Consider the following 19,817-nt stretch of genomic DNA (forward strand, 5'->3'; position numbering starts at 1 on the left):
AAAGGTTTCAGAGCAAGTCACAGCACAAGGACAAAGCTGCCAGCACTGAAGCAGACCCTTGTGACCTTGGTCATGTTGCTGGACTTCTGTCCAGCCTTTGACACACAGAAATAAAAGGCAATTCTAATATATCAACATAAAATAAATAAGAAAGGATACTCTAGCCTGTTGGTTTTCTGGTTGTTTCATTCTGACAGAACTTTAAGGCATGTGATGGCTTTTCTCCTCCTTTCTGTCTCACTTTGATACAGTCATGAAACTACTGGGAGAGAAATGCCAGTGACACTACTGTGTGTGTGCAGGTATGGGTGTGACAACGTTCACAATGATGGGACCACAGCCATGACTAAGAGGCTGAGAACTGAGCTCTTGAGTGAAGAGCTAGTGGCTCAAACCAAACCACCAAAGTCATGACTGAAGGGGTGGCAAAATCCTCTGAGAGCAGGGAAGGGCATCATGGATGTCACCATTGCTAAGAAACAACAGTAGAATGCTACATTTCCAACACACCTAGCAAGCGTCTCTTCCCCTCTTCAGATGCAAAACTGTTAACTACAATTTTGACTCTGAGAAGGTTCAGTTGCTAGAAATGAGATGAAAGCCACTAAGGTCATGGAAGGGCCTTGAATAATACCATGGTGGGTAATGGTAGCAAACCCTAAATAGAGACAAATTACGCGAACAGCAGAACAAGGGGAATGTAGGTCAAGTGCTCTTAGCTTATTGTGCCCTGGCCTATTTCAGTTCAGGCCCTTCCTAGCCAACAGGGAGAGAGGAGTGCACTCTCTCCCTGTGGTTCAGGGAGACATTTGCACTGGCAATGCCTATGTGGGGCAATGCAGTGCCATGAAGAATAAGCTGTGTTAGCTCTGCCTGACCTAGCCCTAGACCTAAAAGGAGAACATTCATGGAATTAGCATAGCACTCCTTCTGAGCTTCTTAGTTGTATTGAAAAGGAAGGTATATTAGCTTAGACAACACACCTGGTTAATACTTCTATATTGTTGCTGGTACCCTAGCTGGAGTCTCTGCATGGACTGCACTTACACCGTCCAGACATACCAAATGTCTAACATCCTGCCTTTATTAAAGTGATCTGCTTGGAATACGAACTGAAGTGTACCTTGTCTGCTACTACTGCATAGAGTTTGAGTATCCATTCTCTCACCCTGCACTGCCTAAGACAGCTCTCATATATGCAACTCCTCAGGAGCTGCCTGGGGAAAGAGGAAAGATCTCCTTGTGTCTCTTGCAAAGGCAGATAAGGAGTGAAGATGAGGTAAAAAAAGACTTGGTCATGTTCAGCAGTGAGGACTCTAAAACTATCCCATCACACGGCTCTATGGGAAGGGAAGTGAACCGATTACTGATATTTTCTGGACCTTTTTCCAGCTTCCTGCTTTCTGCCCTTCAGGAGAATGCAATGAAAACTGTCTTTCCTCCTTGTGACTCATGAACTCCTAGTGCCTACTCTTTGAGCAGCTGAGATAACAAACCTGTAGGCATCACCCTTTCCCGGGCAAAACAGACACTGAGAAGGGAGAAGGAGTACTTGGGGCTGGAGAAAGAAGATTAAAATAGCACAGGTCACAGGTATTTACATTCCTGGTGGAAATACTATCCAGACAGCTAAATAGCATCCAAACCTTTGTCTATTTGCCCCTATTCCTATCGGTTAATTAAGGAAAGCTGCCAGCATGATATTTATGCAATAGCTGCTGGCTCAAAAAACAAGGCAGATTATTGTGAAAATAAACAAGAAAGAAAATACATAAGCATGAGGAACATCATTTCTCACATTCTGCTTTTTGCTTATACCTGTTTGGTGTTTGTGGCAGCTAGGTCATTTTGCAGAACTTAACTGTACTTGCAGAGATGCAGTATTTAAAAGCAGGCTTTGTTTTTGTTTCGGACCTGGTGACAAAATTTAAAATGTTCTTTGGTAGTATGGCTTTTGACATCAATGTAATTAACAGCTATTGCATTTTACAAAGTTACACAGCATCCCACAGTTTTTACAATGCTGGTAACTGGTTACACATCCTCTGTTCAGGAAGTGGTCTGAGCTGTTGTATCACCTGACCTATCAGGTGACTGTTTAATAAGCATAAAAATGCTGTAGCAATGTCACTGACTGAAGTGTTATCACATGAAAATCCGGTGTTTCAAGATACAGCTAAAAAAAAACCGGGCACCGGTGCAGCGGAAACATCATCTTTGTACCTGAAGGTGGCACTAAAACCACAGGGAAGAGACCCATCACACTGCTTCTGTAGGGCCAGATTTTTAAGAGGAAGTGCAAGCACACCTGGCAAGTCTTGCCTGCCGACTGTAAAATACATATTTCTAACAAGTGTCACAGATTAGAAAAGATAGCTGAATGATACTCTAGTATTCCCTAAAGAATGCAACAATCAGTCATATCATTGTATTATTCTTATTTTACTCCCCTGACAAATCCTGAGTGAGCAACTCCATTTTTTTTGGCAGTTTTAGCTTCTTCATAAATTTATTGCTTGTATTTATTTGTCCATTCTTTTTTTCCAGTTTTGTTGAATAATTTGCATAAGCAAAAGTGATTATCAGTCACAAATAAGTAAAATGCTCCTATATTTGCTATTCACAGTTATTGTCATATGAGGCACACAGAGTTACTCAATGTTATGCAGAAAATGAAATTCTCCTCCCACTGCCTGTTAAAAAAAAACAACCAAGACAGATTTTCTGGAAATACTGTGATATTCAGAAAGGTTAAATTTGGCACAGAAAAAACCCTAGCAAAATCAACAAGAACCTGTAACACCATTGACGTGTGAACAGTAAGTACAAATATGAATGTTTTAACAACTTATCATCAATCAGAAAAATGTATTTTTTCCACACAATGTACATAAATCATACTGTATTGTCTCTGTTCTGGTTATGTAACCTAGATGCATGGAAATTAGAGTAACTTTTCTTGAAACTATCATTTTTCTAAATCAGTTTTTCTTGTTTGAAATCTGCTTGTCCTCAAAACACATTTATTTCCTGATGTGGCAGACAAAATCTATGGAAATGCGTTTTCTCAGACCTTAGCATAGACTACTGAGCATCTGTCTATATATTCTTAATAATGGTATTGATTGCAGGATACTTTCAGTGTTTAAAATATCATTTACTTAGTACTAACTAGACTGTTTGTTGTTCATGATGAAGTAAATGAAAGTTATCTATGAAATCCTTTTTATTGCAGCTTATGCCACAAATGGTTTTATCCACCTGAGAACATTTTTACAGGATTAGCCCCACAACGAGCCTTACTAAAATTATGCAAACAAAGTGCTTACAGCTTCCAGAATAGCCCTTGAGTCTGAAATTCTCCCAGTTGTAAGCCAACAACTGAGAAGCTTCCTAAAAATACCTGTTGTACCATGTTGGCACATCTTTCACACAGCAGCGGCTGGCTACTGGGAGATGTGAGTCTCCAGCTCTAGCAGTGGTTCATGCAATTCACTGTTTGCACAAAGAACCAGCACACTCACTCTGTAAAACAGAAGAAAATCTCCACAGTTCCTGTACACTGAGTCAGTGGTCTTTTTAAAACTTCTGCTACCAAGAATGTAACCAAGTTAAGCCAACATGATTCAATGGTAAGTAGTACTGCGGTTGTAGAGAAACATGACCAAGAATGCTGTTTAACCATTGTCCTGGTTTAGGCCCAGCTGGCAACAAAGCACCATGCGGCCGCTCGCTCACTCCTCCCCCCCGGTGGGATGGGGAGGAGAAAATATAATAAAAGACTTGTGAGTAGAGACAAGGACAGGGAGGGATCACTCACCAATTATGGTCACAGGCAAAACAGACTCGACTTGGGGAAAAAATAAATCAATCTAATTTGTTACCAATCAAATCAGAGTAGGATGATGAGAAATAGAACCATAACTTAAAAACACACCTTCCTCCTACCCCTCCCGTCTTCCTGGGCTCAGCTTTGCCCCTGATTCCTCTACCTCCTCCCCGCCCAGTAGCGCAGGGGGCGGGAATGGGGGTTGCGGTCAGTTTGTGCCACATTGTCTCTGCCGCTCCTTCCTCCTCAGGGGGAGGACTCCTCACACTCTTCCCCTCCTCCAGCGTGGGGTCCCTCTCACGGGAGTCAGCCCTCCATGAGTTTCTCCAACGCGAGTCCTTTCCATGCACTGCAGTCCTCCGCAAACTGCTCCAGCGTGGGCTTTCCCACACAGTCATGGCCTTTTCCGGGCCCAGCCACCTGCTGTGGCATGGGGTCCTCCATGGGCTGCAGGGGAATCTCTGCTCCACCATTAACCTCCATGGGCTGCAGGGGGACAGCCTGCCGTCTCACCACAGGCTGCAGGGGAATCTCTGCTCCAGCACACCTCCTCCCTCTCCTTCTTCACTGACCTCGGTGTCTGCATGGTTGTTTCTCTCACATCCCACTCCTCTCTCCACTGCAGGTTTTTCAGCAGTCTTTCCCCTTCTTAAATATGCTATCACAGAGGCGCTACCACCATCGCTGATTGGCTCAGCCTTGGCCAGAAGCGAGTCCGACTTGTAGCCGGGGAAGGTTCTAGCAGCTTCTCCCAGGAGCCACCCCTGTAGCCCCTCCCCCGCTACCAAAACCCTACCACACAAACCCAACACACCTTATACAGGGCTCCTGCAGTCCAGCAGCTAGAGAAAACTGTCACTCGGGAACGTGGTTTTTACCCTTGTCTCCTCTTAAAGATTGTTAAACAATTAGTATCTTGGAGTTTGCTAACTATTCAAAGGCAGTTTTAACATATAGATATTTCCAACCAACAATCTTCTCAAAGCTTTTAATACTCAGATTTTTCTATGCCAAAGAGCCTAATAAGTGCAAAGATAATGTTTTTTTTACTTATCTATTTGAATAGGTAAGCACCATAAGCACTTCCGTAACATCCATCATGATGGTACTTCTGCATGTTATGTTAATTAGCCCTTGTATTCAATATCATTTACAACCAATACACAGAGTGGAAACCAGGACAACATTCCTTACAACATGTTATCCACTATTATTTATTGTACAGGGAATAGATCTTCCATGTGGAATCAAGAAGAACAAAGGTATATGCCCAGATCATCAAAGAGGCCAGGCGTCTACCCAGCATACTGATTTCGAGGAGTGGTAGTTATGTTGATCCCTAATTTCTGAATTTTCTACCTACACTGATTTTTTTTCCTTTCTGATTATTATCATGCAGATCTCACAGACAAGATGGTACCACATAAGTACCTGATTTGCAATTGAAAAGATCTGAAAATGGCATTTGATCTTCTCAGATGAGAAGCACTTTTTGAAAAGGTACCTGAAGATGCCGCTGGACATTACTGAAATTTGATAGGCATCCACATGTCTTAACTCCCTTTATTGTCCTTTGGAGTAAGTGCACAATGGTTTTAACAATAGTGGTAGACGACTAGATATTTCTGTAAAACATGGCCCCAAGAAAACAGAAAAAGTTTATATTTCTTCCTTTACTATTGTCCAGTTCTGTCTTTTAGCAGGCAAGCATCCCATTGGTTTCCTGTACTTGAATTTTTAAAACTAATTGATTTCTAATTAAAAGCCAACTTAAAACTAAGACTCTTTAAGCAGTACATTCCTTAGGGATGCACAATTCACTGTGCAAGTCACAGTAGCTGGAATGATGAAAAGCATTTAAGATGCTGGAACTCACTCTTGACCTGTTGAAAGGCCACAGGATAGCAAAACAGTATCTTCCTGCTTGCTACTCTATTTCATGGCTAGGAATAACATACAGAAAGTCTCGTATTCATGGATCATATGGCACTCACATACCTCCACCATGTGCCAACCCATATAAAGATAGCCACTATACAGTTTGTCATGTGCTGCTCTGAGTTTCAAAGTCAGGGGATTTTTTTTTTCCACCTGAAAACTATATTTGGCACCACAGCAAGCGCAAAGTATCATCAGTTTGTCCAAAACAAACTTCTGAGGCTGACAGGCACAGCACCTATCAATACTGCAGGTCATAGGACAAAAATTAAATGAAGTGATCACGTGTTGTTGACTCAGTTAAACAGCACAGAGTCCACAGAAATTATAGAACAAGATAAACTTAAATCATAAAGGAGGTGGACATGGTCTTGGACATCAAGACAAACAAAAAATCCCAACAGAACTTAACTGTTAAGTAGAAAAACTTGAAGATTAGAAGATAATAGAGCTAAGTCATTCCTGAAGTCTCCATTCTAGGTAACACCGTAGAGCTAGGGATGTGTTTAACCCATGTGTACCAGTCTTGATCTTACATGTAAAAGCAAGCACTGTGATGATTTATACAGTCCTCTTAAAAACATAGTTAACAGGGTGTAGGTGAGAACAGGATGTGACCTCTGTGAACTACAAGAGTGTAAGAGTATAAGATTTATCATAAAGGCAACTTCCAAATTCCACCAAAACAAACCTATGTCTTCTTCAACTTTCTCCTTCCCTCAGGGGCCAGTGTGAAACACCTTGGAGGTGGGAATAGGACTGCTGAGAGGCATGACAGGAGATAGACGTTTCCTGATGCCCCTGCTTATGGCTAATATAATTTCTATATGTTTTGCTGTGATTATGATAGTTAGGAAATATATTTAAAAAAAAAAAGTCCATGCACTTGGTATCTAAATATATTTCTGATCTTGCTTAGGAAAGAGTTCCACAGTTTCATTGCATGATATGGGTATAAGTATTTCCGTTTATCAGTTTTATTTGCTTCTTTTCAGTTTATAGAATAACAGAATCATAGAATGGTTTGGGTTGGAAGGGACCTTAAAGATCATCTAGTTCCAACACACCTGCCATGGCCAGGGACACCTTCCACTAGACCAGCTTGCTCAAAGCCCCATCCAACCTGCCCTTGAACACTTCCAGGGATGGGGCATCCGCAACCTCTCTGGGCAACCTGTTCCAGTGCCTCACCACCCTCACAGTGAAGAACTTCTTCCTTACATCTAATCTAAATCAACCCTCCTTCAGTTTAAAGCCATTACCCCTTGTCCTATCACTACATGTCCTCATAAAAAGTCCCTCTCCAGCTTTCTTATAGGCCCCCTTTAGGTACCTGAACATCATTTTTACCTGAACATCAACTTATTTTCACCCCTTTTTGTATTATAAGATGAAAAACCCCCATGGATTTAATTCCTTTATCTCAAGTTTATATTGCTAACAGTCAATTTCCCATGTTTGAAATTCTATCCATAATGCATCTTAGATATAAATATATTACTTCATTAGTGATGTACTGTTCTGGAATAACTACAAACAACAAAAAAAATCACTTCTCCAGAGCAAATTAATTTTATAGGTCTGTGGAAAGAAAGCTCTAATAATTTTTCTCTGTAAAATCCAACAGACATGAAAAATTTTGGAAGTGTCTTAGTCCAACTAATTTGTTCTGAAAGCATTTGCAAGCCAATTCAAAAAGTCAGACATTATTTTGTGTGCATGGATACTAGAAAGAAAAGTCCTATGACTTACCTGCACAGCCCAGAGGTAGTCCAGACGCAGCTTCAAGTCCACCTGTCTGGAATGCAGTGCCAAAGCACAAGAAAATAGCAAAATGGCTAGTATTGGTTCATAGCCACGCATATAAAAGGAGCCACCCCTTAAAAATAAAAGGAAAGTAAAAGGGTTATTCCAGGTTTTCTAATACCTAACACTGCATATTTTTAATACCAGAACTTTAGTTTAGAACATGTGGGTACCCCCTAATCGCTAGCCTTTTCTGAAGAGGCTCATATGGGCAGGGAGATGGGTGACAGCAAATCTGATCACTGCATCACACCAACATTCAACTTCTTGAGGATTTTATAATGCTACACATTATTGTAATGTGTGTGCATGCTTTTAATTAGGAAATATAAAACCACTCAAAAGCTCAAAAGCTTAAATGAAATTGGAATTGGTTGAGGGCTGCTGAAATAAGGAAGTGAAGTTTTTAACTGTATTTTTCTATTTCATATTATAATTAGACTGCAGTGTGTTCAGCTGAGGTATGTTAGCATAAAACTACAGAATAATGGGGCAACAGTTGTTAGTTCCCAAAAGCTGATCTGTTGATGGATATTACTAGATCCTACAATTGCTGGGGAGAGGATGGCTTAGGTATTTCTTATGCTCTATGGAGTATATAGCCCTCTATGGAGTACAAGCAGCACTGAATGCTAGAGGACAATTCACAGATGAGTAGTCAATGTCGTGACTATCTATACAGAAATACCCATTGCTTTAACTTTGCAAGATACCTACCCCACTGCTTTTCTGTAACCACTGAGTTCCAGAATAACTATGTACAAAATTGTAACAAAAAGCAGGAGAATCATTTTTGGCAAGGAAGATACACGTAGAAATATTGCCAAGGTGAGAGTCCCCACTACACAGGAAAGGAAAGCATAGTGGGCTGTGTCACATGGAAGTTCATTCATTGTTTTGTTTGTTCCACCAGGAGAAATGATAACTATTGAACTGCTGGAATTGGTGTTCCAAACCCAAGGCATACAGCCAACCTAGAAAAGACAGGAGAGACAAGAAGGTAAGAAAGTTAAATATGAAATAACCAGAAATACAGCTGCTATGGGGGCTGACTGTAGTTTGTTTCTAATTGGGAAAATATGGCTGTGGAGTTCCCATCCAGCTCACTGCTCTAATAAAATCTCTCTCCTTTTCCTGTAATGCTTTACTCAGCTTCAGGTGGGAGACATTCTTTGTTCATTAGATGTCAGTAAGGCTAACCAATAAAAGTCTGGGCTTAGTTGAATACTTTCCCTCTCAGTGCTCAAAACCAAGAGATTCTCAAGCCAACATATTCCTGCAAAATTAAGGAACTTTAGTAAACATTTTATGTGGCCATGTGGGTGAGAAAGGTTCTTGCACAGAGCACAGAAAGAAATGTGTTTGTTTTATTGACTAAGTAAATTGTATCAATTTCAATTAATCAAATATAAAATAAAACATATTTTAATCTTTGCTTGAAAAGCTAAACATGAATAGTATCTTTTTTCCACCTCAGAGCTACTTCTGCTATCACATATGATTCAAACACAAGGCCTCATCTTTAATGATCCCTTTAATTATCCAAGGAGTTCCATTTCCTCCCTAGACTGGGAAACAAAAAAAAAAAATTAGTGCATTTCTTATGGGATATTTGAGGAAATTTAACTGCTTCTTCCAAAGGCAATGTCATGTACACATCTTAGAGCTGTTACCCAAGGAAGGGAGGAATTTCTGGCAAACAGTGCAAGTCCCTAAAGCTCCAGTTTTAATTACACTTCAACCTTCACCCCTTATGAAGGGAGAGAATAAGAGTTAGCATAAACAGAGAGAGTGGGATGGTAGTGTGAAATTGATTTTAACAGGCACTGCCACATAAGCCCTGCCCTGTACTTAAGCTTCTCTTTTGAAGTGTGTTATTAGACCTTTTTATTTCATCCTAACCACTGATAATGAAATTTTATAGCATGCAGTAAAATAACTGACAACCTAAAAGGTGATTAAGCAATGTATTTTACAGGGGGTTGTAGTCATTTAAAAAGATGAGACATAACAGATAAAATGTGAGTTAAACTCATAATGGCTAACATTATGAAATGAGATGAGAAAGAGGGAAGTGAAAAATCCATTTAATGTGATTTTGTTCAATGTCCTTAAAAATGCTGTTCATACTAAACTCATCCGAAAACATAGGCATGCATGAGGGCTTCATAAATGATGTGCAATCCATCTGGGAAAACACCATCTGCTCTACAACTAAGAGTGAAACCTCAACAACCAACTCCTCTGATAGCTGAGAATTCTAGAGACATTACTTAGTAGGAACTTATAATTTCTACTGATTAAAGATTTCTCCTAAACATTTCAATGGTTACAGGCTCTTTTTGCTTCAATAAAGGATAAAGTTATATTTGTGACCTATTCTAAGTTGTAAGTGAATGATCACTGCCTTGTAGGAGGCCAGAACTTCTGAATTCTAATCTGCCTTCTTCCACCGATGTTCAACGTTGCCTTAGACCTCATGATGTCTGTTTCTCATTTTCACCGTCTTTAAGTGACAATAATGGTGCTTTTTTCATTTGGTCAAAGTAAGTGTCAGATCTATGGGAGCTGATCCACAAAGGTTCCAGCTGTCATAATATTCATCTCAATCCCAAAGTCAGATACACAGAACTTGCTGAGATGCTAGCTAGCCTGGAGGCACTGCACATCTCTATACATTTTGGGCTTATACGCACATTAAGAACCACGTATATGTCTGCGTGCTATTACGACTGCGTTACTCACACAACTGATGTTCAGGAATCCCCAGAAATGTCTGAACATCAGTTATTCTTGGTACCTCTCAGGACATTGGAATTCGCAGACAAGGGATCCTCTGCCCATTCAGTTCATGGGGATCAGCCTGGTAGATGTTCTCAGGGCAGGTCCAGGGACGAGTGAATACACAAAATACAAAATAAGGGGCTTGGCATCTCAGTTAGCACTGTGAATCGCTCATGAAATCACTGTCTTCCTATTGGTCAGAACAAATTGCCTAAATCCCGCAGAGGCATGATTTGAGACATCTGCCTCCTCAGCATTTCCAATTGTGTTTAGCGTGCTATTTTTGTGTGAATTCTTTCCTTTGGCTACCCTAACATGTTTAATTTATTGGCATTAGCAGTCAAAATGCTGAAATTGAGTGCTAGGAATTTGACAAGGCAACTAAATGCAAAATACTTAGGTGGAAGTTTAAATTCCATTTGACATTCAAGTCCACCATGGAGAACTAGCTGCTAATCTACAGTAAAAGAAGTTCAATTTTCAGAAGTATTGAGCAAGTTCACTTCATACAAGAAAAGCTTCCTAGACATTAGATGTGAATGGATCATGTAAGTAGCACAGTGTAAGCATCTCTTCTCGTTACGCAATACTGTCCATGTTTTAAGATCTCGTTATCTTTTCTGATCTGCCTGCACTAAAAATATCCCCGTTACTACACAGAAATATGTTCTATAAGTTGCCACATAGAAATAAGTAATGATGTTTGACACCATGCCTTGTCTGTCACAAAATATTAGCCATTGAACTAGTAAGTAAGCTGAACATTTAAAAATAGTTTTCCTATAAAGTACATGACATCAGCAGACTATGTGATACTAAGGTTTGATATAAAAATTTCTATAGGTATTGACTAACTATTATCTGTGTAATTTGCTAATAGCTTTGCCATTCTTAATTCAACACCCTGACTCAGGCCAGTGAAAGTTCAAATTATAGCAAAGGGCTTTAATTTTGAAGAAACATGCTCTGCAACTATGAATAATAAAAAGAGTAGGAATTCAGCAGACGAGAATATGGTATGTGTTTAATGGATCCATACTAGGTTGTTCTTTAAACAGAATGCTAAATTAAGTGATACTTGATTTAAATACTCACCACACATCCTTGAGCCACAGAGTATATTAAGATCACAATAAAAATACACAAAATGGTACGAATTTGTATTGTCAGGCACCCTGGAAAACACTAAGGAAGAAAAAAAAAGATTTATACATAAAGATTTAAAAATATTTTTTAAAGTGGCGTTGTAATTTTTTAGTAGTCTATAAAAAGAAGTGAATAAAGGATACAGAAATTTTGCCTCCACTGCAAATTATGAAACAAGCATGCAGTTATTACTGTGTGCATGTGTTTTAATGTTAATTGCATTTTTGGGGGTAATAAATGTGAAATTATTATTACTATACATTATTTCTCACTATAATTAAAACTCATTGAAAGGTTAGTAGGATGTCTGCTCATAATGCAAATAATAAATTAGGATGGCATTTCATTTTGTTCTCATGGGGAAAATACTCAAAGCATCTTTTGCCTTGCAAATTATCAGCTACAAATAGTGATCCAAGAGAACACACTGTGGTAGCATAGAATTTTGGAGTGGTATTTGTGTCTTCTGCTATAATAGTCACATTAAATGCCAGGGTAGTTTTAATTATCAGGACTTATTAAAAATATTGAATTTGTCAGAGCAGAAAGAGCAGTAGAGAATAAAAATGTCTTGTGACAGTGTCTTGTGAATCTCTTGCTCATCTCCATTTTTACCCTGATTCCATCACTGTGAAGCGTGAAGTGCTTGCTGCTGTGAGCATATACAAAGCCAGTGACAGAAGGTGAGAGAGGAAGGATAAGTCTGTCAGGCTCTAGTACTTATGCTTGTTCCGGTCTTACTGATCTACTCTGTTTTCAGGGAAAGCTGCTTTCCTTCTTTTCCCCTTGCATTAAGAATATTTGGGGCATCTATTATCTACTGCATCCATGATACGTCTTTCAGACCACAGGACTTCTTCCAGTGACTTCAAGGGGCAAGAAGCAACTCCAGGAAACAATCAGATTTGAAGTGGGAACAATCTTGTGTCCCTTAAAAGGAGGGGACTCAGACTTATCAACGCTGGATTTGACTGAAGATCAAATGGAGCAAGCAAACACCAAATTTTTGGATGAAGGTCACCAGTCCTGAAGAAAAGCTGTTCACTTCATGGGTATCATCAACATCAAAAGCATAGCTTCCAGCAGGCAGCAAAGTACCCACAGAGAGGGGCTTCTGTGGCCTTGGCACAACAGAAATCATGTATTGAAACTCCTCCCCTTCCTTTCACATATGCAGAGACATTTTCCCTGTATGTGTGACCACAAATTAAAAGTTTGAGATAGTTATAGGTGAATCAACTTCATCTGGGCTGTGAAACATGAGAATACAGCAATTACAGAAAAAATAAAAACCATATGTGATCTGCAAATACATTCTGGCTTCAGTATGGATTAAGTCCATGTAAATGTAGGTGGGAAACAACCAACATAATATCAATAGTAGATTTATATAAGCATGTTATGGACCTGAGTTAATTGGCTACACCAGAAACGAGTTTAGCTATTAGTCAGCATCAGTAAAATATATTGGGATACCCAAGGTATATCACCTTTAATAAAACAGTGAGCATATTGTGGAACAAATACTTCGAATTGTAAGAATCTCACATTGAAAAGCTATGTCTCAAGGGAGGGGATATAGCAGTGTCCAAAATTACACTATGAAAAAAAGAGATAGACTATTTCTGCATTTATTCATCACTATCATACAGTTCAGGTTGGAAGGGACCTCAACGGGCCCAAAAGTACTGTCTGCCTTGGCCCTCATGGCCATTTTTGCAGAGCTGGTCAGTCCCCAGCCTGTGTCATTGCAGGGGGTTCTTCCTTCTCAGGGCCTGGACTTTGCATTTCTCCATGCTGTATTTCATAAGATTCCCGTTGGCCCATCCTGCCAACCTATCTAGGTCCCCCTCAATGGTCATCCTGCTAATGTGTTGTCTGTTCCCCCGAAATTTGAGTCACCTGAAACCTACTCCATGTCCTTCTCCAGGTCGTTGATAAAAATGTTTAACAGGACAGGTCCCAGGATAAACTCCTGTGGTACTCCACTTATTACTGGCTTCCAGGTAGAGTATGACCATAAACTGCTATGCTCTGAATGTGATCATTCAGACAGTTTACCCATCAAGTTTTCCACCCAACTAGACCAAAATCCCATGCACATGAGGTGGAATTTGTGTGTTCTTATCCATATAAATAAAATACAAAATAATAATTTTGTTTGAAGGAAATGTATATATTTCATTAATTCAGTTTGCAACCAAATAAGTTATCTACTGCTTGTTAAAGAGACAATCCCCATAGTTCAAAGATAATGCTGCATGGTTAATAGTGACAAAGCAAAATGCAGATTCAAAGACAAGGTGTCCTGACACATTGCACAGACATTTTTGTGTGTGTGGTACTTATATGTTCTAAATGTTGACATGCTAGGCTATTGGGTTAAAAAAGAAAATAAACCTTTAAAAGGTAAGGTATGAGACATGTCTGAATTAAAACTCTGACTGACACTTAGAAGTTTTATACTTCTGACTTTTGGTCATTCTAAGATTGCATCTGCTCTTTTTTGATAGCATAGCATTTTGGGCTTCATTTTCTTTGTTTTCTTTTATTGGTGGAATTTTTATTAACTAAATAAGTACTGTCAGATCCCCAAAATGCTGGGTAACTGGTACAGTAAAACATTACTGTAGTGGTTTTATGAGTGAGGCATTTGATGCTAAAGCATGGAGAAGTTGAGTCACTTGTCCAGTGTAAAATAGCAAATAAGTGCAGAAGACTGATTAAAATAGAGGAATGACCGGTTCACAATTCTATATTCATTACACATAGAATATTCATTATCTTTTATTTATTATAGAAGAAAAATTTGCACCCCAAAATTTCAAACTGTGATATTCTGAGTTTTTATATTTCTTTATTTTTCTAATGCTGGATTTGATCCTGTAAAGTACTGAATCTCTAGAGGAACCTGGAATAAATTCAAATTCTGTTGACTGCCAAAACAGCTGGAACAAACCTTAAGTTTGCACTAGCCCCCGGGAAATGGCATAAAGAGGAGCAATTTCCTACAAGCTTCATCTGTGTTTCTACCGTCCACAGACAGAACAACACATGATAAACTACTGTGCCTTTATGAAACAAAAGAGATCATCAAAATTACTCCCAAATAATTGTGTAAGTTTATAAATAAAGATCTGCTCTGTACCAGATACTCTGCTAATATACTATTTATGTTTCCATGAAAACAATTACTTTCCTCCTGCCAAGGGCATTTTTTCTTAACTAAAAATTAGTGTGTGCTAATCAGCAAAGCTTATTAACTGTGTAGGTGTTTTCTCCTGATATTTGTCTGAAAAGACTAAATTTAGATTAAGCCACCACAGACTTCTTTCATCAGAAAATTAGTCTGTAGATGCTTTATTCTGATCTGGCAGACCTAGTTCTCTCCTACAACAACCAAATGTCCTTCTGCATCATTACTGTTGTGAAAATGTAATGCAGGAGAATTAATCATTACTAAAGGTTTTGAAAAGGCCAAGGGTTGTGTGTGCAAAACATTGTGCTTTACCATCAAAACAGCTGCTGCTTTGGCACTAAAAGTTTTGAAAACAGAGGGGAAGTTAGCAGGACTTTACACCCAGATACCAGTCGAACTGGAAGGGAGAACTAGTGTGCTCCGTAGTCAGAAAGGAGAAAAAGTCAGGTTAAAGCAGCTGTTTATCTGAACACTGGAAAGATTCAGTAGCTAGTGGTAGGTGTTCAGGGAAGACGTAGCAAAAAAACCAAAAAGCATAGCATTAATGGCACTGAATGCTACACTGCTGTAATGATTACTCATGTAAAAAGTCTACTTTCAGGTGAACCATCTTTGTTTTTGAAGTGCCTAATCCATTACTTAGCAATGAACTTGAAAAGCACATAGATTTCAGACTCTATGAAATCTGTGAAGCATGAGCTGGCGGCTTCATATTCCAAACGACAAACAAAGCACAGCCACCAAAAGGAAGAATAGTCATAAAATCTTAAATCACTTACTTGTACTCGTGTGACATGTAGGTACATAATACAAGCCACTAGGAAGCATATGCAGAACACCAGGAGAACAAGAACTATGGTACTCCTAGGATCAAAGCACAATAGAAGTAAAGCAATGCAACTCCATAGCAGACGAGAACAAACAGCACATGGGTCCTTCTGAAATGGTATTTTGGATGAATGGTGGAGGATCTCCCCCTCACCCTTGCTGTAATACTAACCGTCACAGAGGAAATTTCACAGTGAAATGCACTGCTCTCAAGAATGAGAAATCAGTAAATGCTCTTGTATATGGTGCCCACTCTGACCTCAGCAAGGAGATCAAAGCACCTCAGAAATTCAACTGTATGGTGTGTCAGGAGAGACACTTTCTAATTGTAGGCTAATGTTGAATATTCAGCATGATGACTCTTGTAAGTGGATTGTGTAACCCAATTATTTGGCCTTACCAGATGCTTTTCCCTTCTAATCTCTCCTTCTCAAAGATTCAGAAATCAGAGGTCAGTCAACTCAGTCACTTATCAAGTCAAATAAAATCAGACCAGACTGCGATTCCTTCTTCTAATGAAACAGAGCAACTCCCTCCTTTTGAGTCTTCCTCAATGGTTAGAAAAATCTTAGGTTTCACAAAGATGCTGTAATAATTCTTTTCATTCTTAATCTTCCCTCTCCTGATCTTTCAAAATAGGCTTGTTCTTCATGAGAAGAGGGGTGCAGACCAAGCACTTCCCTTCTCCAGAAAACCTGTGTTATTGGAACAGTACCTTACGCATGTGAGCAATCTGGCAAAAATTAGTCCACCAGTGCTGGTGCTTTGATTTATGCTCAGGGACAGCTTGGCCCCAAGCCAGCCATGGAACCAGGGCCATATGACAGCAGAATAACATGATCTTCACACCTTCTTTTCTAGTCTTGTGAGAACAACCCAGCCAGTCCAGAAGATGTGAGCCATGGCTGCAGGCATGTATGTATCTGTGCCCTTGACCATCACTGAGGAAAGATTGCTTATATAGGGTTTCTAACAGTAGAAGAGTGCAATTCTTCTGCTGTAGAATTTCGCAGTATTTGGCTTTGATTTCAAATTTGTGTAACAATTTCCACCAATACACAAACAGGGAAAATTCTGTGGTGTAGTATGTGTATCCAGAACGGGGAGGTGACTCTAGATGCTGTCAGTGTGGATTCTGAATACAAGTATTAATAGACAGCAGGCTCTCCTGTGCTTTTAGAGAATTGGCTTGTATTCAGGATGCTAGTATGCTAGAAAAAAATGCAGGGAACATGATTGCAACAGCGTCTTTTAAGGCAGCAACAGCCAACAACTGACACTAGTGCTGAGTAGAACCCTGACAGAGATTTGGGTTGGCACCAGTAACAAAAGGCTACATTGTTTTTTAAAAATAAACCCAGCATAAGACATCAGAAAGGTTCATCATCAGGGCTTTTAGTGGCTACGCTGCATGTGTGCCTCCATAATTGGACATCTTAGGTTAATAGGAACATAGCCTTACTTTCACCAACTCCATCTGGGGATATAAAATATGTCTTTAGCTGAGAAGCTGTTTTGCTCAGATGATCATAGGAATTGTGAGAATGTCAAGCCCATTGCTTTCTGTGTATTTATGCAGCAACTGGCTTTCTTACAACATTTTCTTGTCTCTAAATTTTGAACCTCTTCCTTGGAATATTGTGATACATGTCAAACACTATTATTACTTCTCCCATTATAGTAACACATTACACATCCTGTCTTGGCTTTTGCATTCTCTTGTCATACTTATAACTACTTTGGCAATCTAAAGAACAACTTAAAGCTCTAAGTTCTGTGGAGAGGGGAAATTTTCCAATACTTCAAAAGTTTTAGTCTAGCTTATGGTTGCATCTGTGTCACAGTGAGGGAAGAGCCCGAGAAGACTAGTAATTTGGTTGTATGAAGCCACCACCAACAGACACTGGAAGAGAGCAGTTAAGACCATTCAGTGGGTGGCTTTTCTAACTAACCCAGTGATGAACCAGTCCATCTTCATGGCCTTCAGCGGTCATGTTCTGCTGAAGCTTGTGTGTCTGTCAGATCAGAGCTTAAACTAAATCTCTGTCCAGCTGTTTTTTAAGTAACAGTACTTTTTGGAAAGGTTACCAACTACCATACCATATGATTCTTGGAAATTCATTCTAGTTTCAACTATACTCATACTCTTTGTCTCTCCTTGTTCTAAATTGCCATATACTTCAGCTGGGTTTTACTTCAGAAGTAAGTGAAAGAGTTCTTAACTATGCTCCAATTAGTCAGCAGAGGTCGTTAGTCTGGAAATTAGATGATTTTTGTAAGTGACTTTGAGTTCTTCAGATGAAAGGTATTATATAACAACTTTAAATGATTATTGTTATTATTAAAGTAAAAAAGGTGTTTCTCAAACTTTCAATTAGAAATAATAGAATATAGGAGTAAGTATTATTCTGACTGGGGATTTGTGAATAGAAAAGACCAGAATTTAAAAGGAGAATTTCAAAAGCATTATCCTGTGGCCAGTTCTATTCCCATTGAAATCTTAATAATCAGTAAAAGTGAGTGAATCTTATTTTGAGTGTTTTGATATTCTCATCTGAAAAAGCTTATTACTAATCATTTTTATACCTTGAACACAATTATATCTACTTATTATAACCCCTAGACTTGAAAGTGAAGTCTAATTATTTTTTAATTTACTAAGCATTGACATAAAATTGACAAAATCTGAAGTCATCACTAAACTATATCACTCAACAATAGGCATCAGATATGCCCCAAATACATCATGAGGATTTGGTTATTTCTGCTTTACTGCAGCCAAGGTCTGACTGCAACTCATGTGGGAATCGCCAAACTATGCACTAGGCAGTTTGTGTTGTGATAGCATTGATACCAAAAACCTCAATGCAGGCTATAAATTTGGGTTGAAAAGCTGGCTGGATACTTCAGTACTTAGTTCCTGTTAAGCTCTGTATAGTTTTATCTATGTTGCTATCAATACCTGAAGTACCTCATCCAAAGCCAGCACAAATACACTTAGAAAAGCTGCAGTAACACCTTTGTTTGTAGTGCAGAAATGCTTTAAATAAGTTGAGCAGATTTCAGTGTTTTTGTCTTCTAAGTGCATCCTTCTACCAAAAAAAAAAAAAAAAAGGAAAAAAAAAGAAAAAAAAGGAAAAAAGAGACAACAGGGAAGAAATTGTTTTAAATAAGATAGCAAAATGTGGCTCCTTTGGACAAATGGAAGAGATAACAGTTAGACTGAGGGTATACCAACAGAGAATCTCCTGTTTGAGACGATACCGACCTGGGTGCTAATTCCCATTCCAAAGACGTTAATGTTTTGACCTGTGCAGGATGCTTGAAGATGTTCCACTTTGAACTATAATGGCAAAAGACAGGAACTTACTGTGGTATTATCAGAAGGTAGACAAGGCCAAATAAGGCAGCTAGAATTAGTGAGAGAACTACAGCACTGGTGAAGTACTCATCCTGAAGCTGGTGGTACTGTTAAAGAAAGGAAGAAATGAAGACAGTGAGCATTCTATACACACCCAGCCACCCATGCTTGTCCATTGTCAGTAAGAAAGAACTATAGCCTAAAATAAAACAAGCCCCTACTGATTTTACAAACATACAAATAATCATTGCTTAACTCACATGGAAAAAAAAATATGAGGCAAGTCTATACAACATTTTCCTTGACAGCCTTCTGTTTCAGCTGCTCCTGTTGGCCTAGCTGTTTAGTTTTAACTCTGTAACTAGTCAAATCTGGGTTAGGCTCAGACATAAGTTTATCTTTTGGAGCAAAAAGGATTCAGCCATTTTGAACCAGAAGGAGGTGGCACTCCCTCCTCTCCACTTATTCATCACAAAAAAAGGCCAAAACCCCCTTGGTGCTGCCTTCAAGGAGTCCTGTCACCTCAGCTGCTCAGGACAGGACACTAACAGGTGGGCTGGAGGCAGCTGCTAATGAAAGACATGGGCTCAGTTTTGAGCAGTTCCTGTCCCTGATTCCACTAAGCCACAGTTACAACAGAGCACTTTTCAGGGGTGGAAACGCACAAGTGTTTTCTCAGAAAGATCCAAATTACAGTCTTCTCATTTACACTAAAAGACTTTCTTATTTTGAAAGAAAACAATTACAATTAAATAATAAATCACTGTGGAAACTTGAAATCAAAGTTAATGCTCAAAACCTTGAAAGAATTGAGTCAAATGTGGCACACAGCCTTCTGACTCGAAACAGTAGTGACATGAAATCTTAGACTACGAAGTGAACTTACAGTGGAAAAATAAATGCTACTGCCAAATTAATCCAAAATC

The 19,817-nt window shown here is 39.1% G+C and overlaps 1 protein-coding gene across 1 annotated transcript in view; it reads right to left on the bottom strand.

The window, feature by feature from the left end:
- ADCY1 (adenylate cyclase 1) overlaps positions 1–19,817 on the bottom strand; it is a 158,692-nt gene that overhangs the window by 11,603 nt on the left and 127,272 nt on the right. Inside the window, exons 10-14 of the mRNA XM_050891589.1 lie at positions 18,901–18,998; positions 15,482–15,566; positions 11,453–11,542; positions 8,291–8,547; positions 7,520–7,646 (exon numbers count right to left, since the gene is read on the bottom strand). Of these exons, the coding sequence (XP_050747546.1) occupies positions 7,520–7,646; positions 8,291–8,547; positions 11,453–11,542; positions 15,482–15,566; positions 18,901–18,998 (657 nt within the window). The remainder of the gene's footprint in view (positions 1–7,519; positions 7,647–8,290; positions 8,548–11,452; positions 11,543–15,481; positions 15,567–18,900; positions 18,999–19,817) is intronic.

This window comes from Gymnogyps californianus, chromosome 2, assembly GCF_018139145.2.
Source record: "Gymnogyps californianus isolate 813 chromosome 2, ASM1813914v2, whole genome shotgun sequence".
Classification (NCBI taxonomy): domain Eukaryota; kingdom Metazoa; phylum Chordata; class Aves; order Accipitriformes; family Cathartidae; genus Gymnogyps; species Gymnogyps californianus.